General features: G+C 42.7%; 1 protein-coding gene across 1 annotated transcript; it reads left to right on the forward strand.

Annotated features, from left to right (window-relative positions):
* Positions 1–673: 673 nt before the first annotated feature.
* LOC123048368 (dirigent protein 1-like) lies at positions 674–2,074 on the forward strand. The gene is made up of 3 exons (XM_044471484.1): positions 674–1,097; positions 1,210–1,405; positions 1,779–2,074. The coding sequence occupies exons 1-3, from the start codon at positions 727–729 to the stop codon at positions 1,782–1,784; spliced, it is 573 nt and encodes a 190-aa protein (XP_044327419.1). The 5' UTR covers positions 674–726; the 3' UTR covers positions 1,785–2,074.
* Positions 2,075–4,005: the final 1,931 nt, after the last annotated feature.

Below are 4,005 nucleotides of genomic sequence, written 5' to 3' on the forward strand. Positions count from 1 at the left end.
CCCGACTCGCGAACGGAACTAGATGACGGATGTCGAGATCTGACCATCCAGCCTCAGGCCGACCACCTCAGATGGAGGAGATGGCCACCACTGCCAGCGGCACCAGCCAGATCGGATCTGACCGGAGGCGCCGCCGACTAGTCAACCTTGGGAACACCCCCTCCTGATTCGCCCTCCCCACGAAGCCGCTGGAGCAGCACCGAACCGCGGGGAAAGACGAAGACCGAAGGGCTATCTCGCGCCGCCGGTACTTCCAGACCGCGGGGCTACAGCCTAGATCCCCGCCGTCCCCATCACCGGCGGCGCCCGGGCTTAGCCGGCGCACGTCTCTGGGGACGACGAGCTGGAGGAGAGGGGGGGAGGATGCGGCAGCCGGGGCACAGGGGTTGGCCCTCTAATCGCCCTGGAGGGAGCGATACGAGGCAGGGTACTGTTATTTTTTGCGGGACACACAGAACAAGTGGTGCCAAGACCGACGACCAAAGTCTTCCCTTTTCACACCAAGTTTTGCCTCATACGCATTACTGCCCTTGTATACCCGTGATCTACTAGACTGATGCATGGTTTGTCTCTTCCATTCAGTAAAGGAAAGTGATTTTTTTACGGCAGAGTCGAAAACTAACTCTATAAATATGTTGTCTCTTCCATTCATATCGCAGTACCAAAACTCATACCTGAACTACTAGACATATCCTCGTCCTCTCTGCAAGTCCAAGAATCCTAGTGATGGCCGGTGCTAGCCATGTCGTGGTTTTCCTTGTCTTCTCAAATTTGGCCATAGCCATGGGCGCCACCCCTCCTATCTTAAATCCTTACGTAGGGAAGTGTAAGAGTAGTTGTGAGGAAGAGCTCAATATATCTTTGTACCTGCACCAAGTATTCGCTGGAGCAGCCCGCAACCAAGAAGTAATTCTCAGTCCCGGCTTTCCTAACTCGTTTGGGGTGATAGCAGTTAATGACTGGACTATGCATGCCACCGCTAATTCCACTGCAAGTATCATTGCTCGGGCAAAGGGAATGCATATCCAGGCTACCCAAAGCCAGGCCAATGGCTTTGCTTGGTTTGTTCCTTTCAGCATGGTCTTTGAGGACTCCAGGTATATCCATGCAGGTTTAACCATGCATGTACCATTTGCAGATTAAACATATGAATATAAGTTTTATTTGTTTGAGGTTCACTTTTTCTAATTATAGATACACCGTTTACAGCTTTGGTGGGTCTACATTACAAGTGATGGGGGCAATTAGTGGTGCAAATGGTGAGTGGGCTATCGTGGGAGGGACAGGAAAACTGTCGATGGCGCGTGGTACCGTAAACTTCACAGAAGTCCAGCCACAGAGCAACCCAAACAGTGAGAACTACAGAAAAATTGATATCCATGCATTCTACACACCATCGCCGGCCGTAAGTATACTTAATCTTTGAAATAAAGAGTAATTGTCTTACATATGAAGTTCTGTGAAGTTTGGTAATCGTATTCATGTAATTAAGTTCATACATCTATATATGATGGAATCATATCTATTGATGTGAAGAAAAAGGTCTAGATCAAAATATATTCTATATCTTTCACATGAAAAAGTGATTAATATTTATTGGATGTACATAAATAAAAGATTGATCTAGTCAAACTAATTATTAAATATTTGTAGTCGCTATTAGTGTTGTCTCTAGGCAAAAGAATAAGTTAGTTCATCTTGGTGTTGTAAAATTCATATTGTCTTGTTTGATTACTTACTATGTGGTCAGCTAGTGATTTATTTATCTGTTTTTATAGGTTTAAGACATGAAGAATAAACACGTGCGACTTCAGCTGGAAATGCGAGCCAGCAATCTCGCCTAAATAAAATATGTGTCTTCCATTATGGATAGTAGTACTTGCAAGTTGTAATATGAAGATCGGTGAAGTCTTCTTTACTTTCAAATAATGCAGGAGTGTGTGGCATATCATGAAAAATCTTAGATATACATCCATTGGGCGTTTATCATTTTTGTAATATTGGAATGTATGATCTAATTTGGAATGTTATATTCTTGATATATTCTATGAAAGAGAACTACGCATTTGTCCTTGGTTGTTCTTACCATTTTCATATTCGATGCATATACGGGTTGTCGCGGAATAAGTCTGGTTTCCATCGAAATACAGTTTAATTGTCGACGACCACAACTCATGACTTGCCACATAGTTTCTGTAGATTTCATACAACATTAGAAAATCTAAATTCTAGGAAATCCCACACGTCTCCTTTATTGAAACTCTGTTCGGTAGTTCCCATCCACAAAAAATAGTGGTGATAAAGAGAGTATCGAATTAAGGAAGACAAATAGGAAAACTGAACAAGGATAGACGGATAACATTTAGGGATGCAAGTGGTGGCCCACTTATCCCATGAAACTTACCAAATAGTTCATCTCCAGTTGTAAAATTAATGATTTTTTAGTGGCAGTTGTAAAATTAATAGTATGCTTGTAACCACAGTCATGCCACCCATAGTGGTCTCCTAAACCGTGTCACCAAACCTGATTACAAGTATCATTCACTACTATGTTGGGTGAAGCATGTTAATATGTGTGGCACATCAAATGAATATCCATGGCGATGTGTTGCTTCTCTTCATCCTCATCTTCACTTCAAATGAAGGTGCCCAAGATCCATGCAAACGAGAATCCAGATCATGAGACTGTACATCGAGAGCAAAAGTACGACAATAAAAATATCAAATGCTTTTTGTGTTGTGAAACTAAGTTTTCCACCGATGCTACTTTACACCAAATTATGTTTTAACAATTACTCTAGACCCCTAGTGCCGGAGACAAACTAAAATCCAAGATTTTTCTGCATTATATTTTACGTCTTTCAAAGGATAAATGGTGTTGCATATGATCAAGAGAAAAGTGCTCCAGTTGCTCCATTCATTCAAAAGTTGATCAATCATGTGGCGAAAGATCTAGTTTTTTCAAGAAGACTAAGCACAAAGGATACCTTTGATCCTAAGAACCTACAAGCTCCCAAGAGGAAGATCAAGAAGGCAAAATCTAATACAAATGATGGTGAAGAGACCTCTACTAATCCTTAATATTTTGAAGAAAAAATGCACAACTTAGTATGAAATGAAATTATAGTCATGTTCATAAAATCTCAAGTGAATTGATACTCATATTACTACAAGCGTGTTGTACAGGAGTTCCACGCATGCCCTGGTCAGGTTGTCCAGGACCACACTTGGACTCCTTGAGGAACCCATCGCCAGGGAAGTAACCATCATCCTCGAAGGGCCACCCGCTAGAATCGTACAAAGGGAAGTGTTCATCCACCGAAACAGGAGGAGCCTAAGTTCGCCAAAGCAAAGACAAGTAGGAGGCGAAGCGACCAGAACTGGATATAAAGATCATGGGACTTGGGAGAGGATGGAGGACTTCTAATTTGACTACCGAGATATGGAATTGAAGTCCTATTTTTATCCTATAATAAATTTGATGTAAGAAATCTCGGCGATCGACCACCATGCAACCCAGCAACCTCAGTGAAGACGTTGGACAAACACCTTGTACTCGCTAATATAATATTCATGTATATAATTCCATACAAGCAGGAATAGGGTTCTTACTTGCATTGCAAGTACATGGACCTGGGTAAAATCTTTACCCCGTGTTTGTCCGAGAATTAGAGGTTACATCCCACTGTAATAAAAATCCAAGTATGTAAGTGTGATGATGTTTGTTTACTTTACCAAACGTCATCGACTGTTGGCGCCTATGGGGACCTTCATGATATTGGATCGGATCTATGGAAGAGACATCAAATTCACCTATGGCGTCATCTTCATCAACACCATCGAATCCTCCAATAGGGGGGGGAGGCAACTTTGCCATGCTTGTCATTTTTGGGCAGATCTATGTCAACACCTCCAATCCCGTCATTGACTTCATGGGTCCGGCCCACTCAAACTGGGGCTCCGCTTGCAGTGTGCTCTACCACCCCGACTACTAGGCGCACTACA

The sequence above is a fragment of the Triticum aestivum genome, chromosome 2D, assembly GCF_018294505.1.
Source record: "Triticum aestivum cultivar Chinese Spring chromosome 2D, IWGSC CS RefSeq v2.1, whole genome shotgun sequence".
In the NCBI taxonomy this organism is placed as follows: Eukaryota; Viridiplantae; Streptophyta; class Magnoliopsida; order Poales; family Poaceae; genus Triticum; species Triticum aestivum.

Coding starts and splice junctions, on each gene's coding strand:
- LOC123048368 (XM_044471484.1), top strand. CDS start 727: ATGGCCGGTGCTAGCCATGTCGTGGTTTTCCTTGTCTTCTCAAATTTG. Junction 1,098..1,209: donor ATGGTCTTTGAGGACTCCAG/GTATATCCATGC, acceptor CACCGTTTACAG/CTTTGGTGGGTCTACATTAC.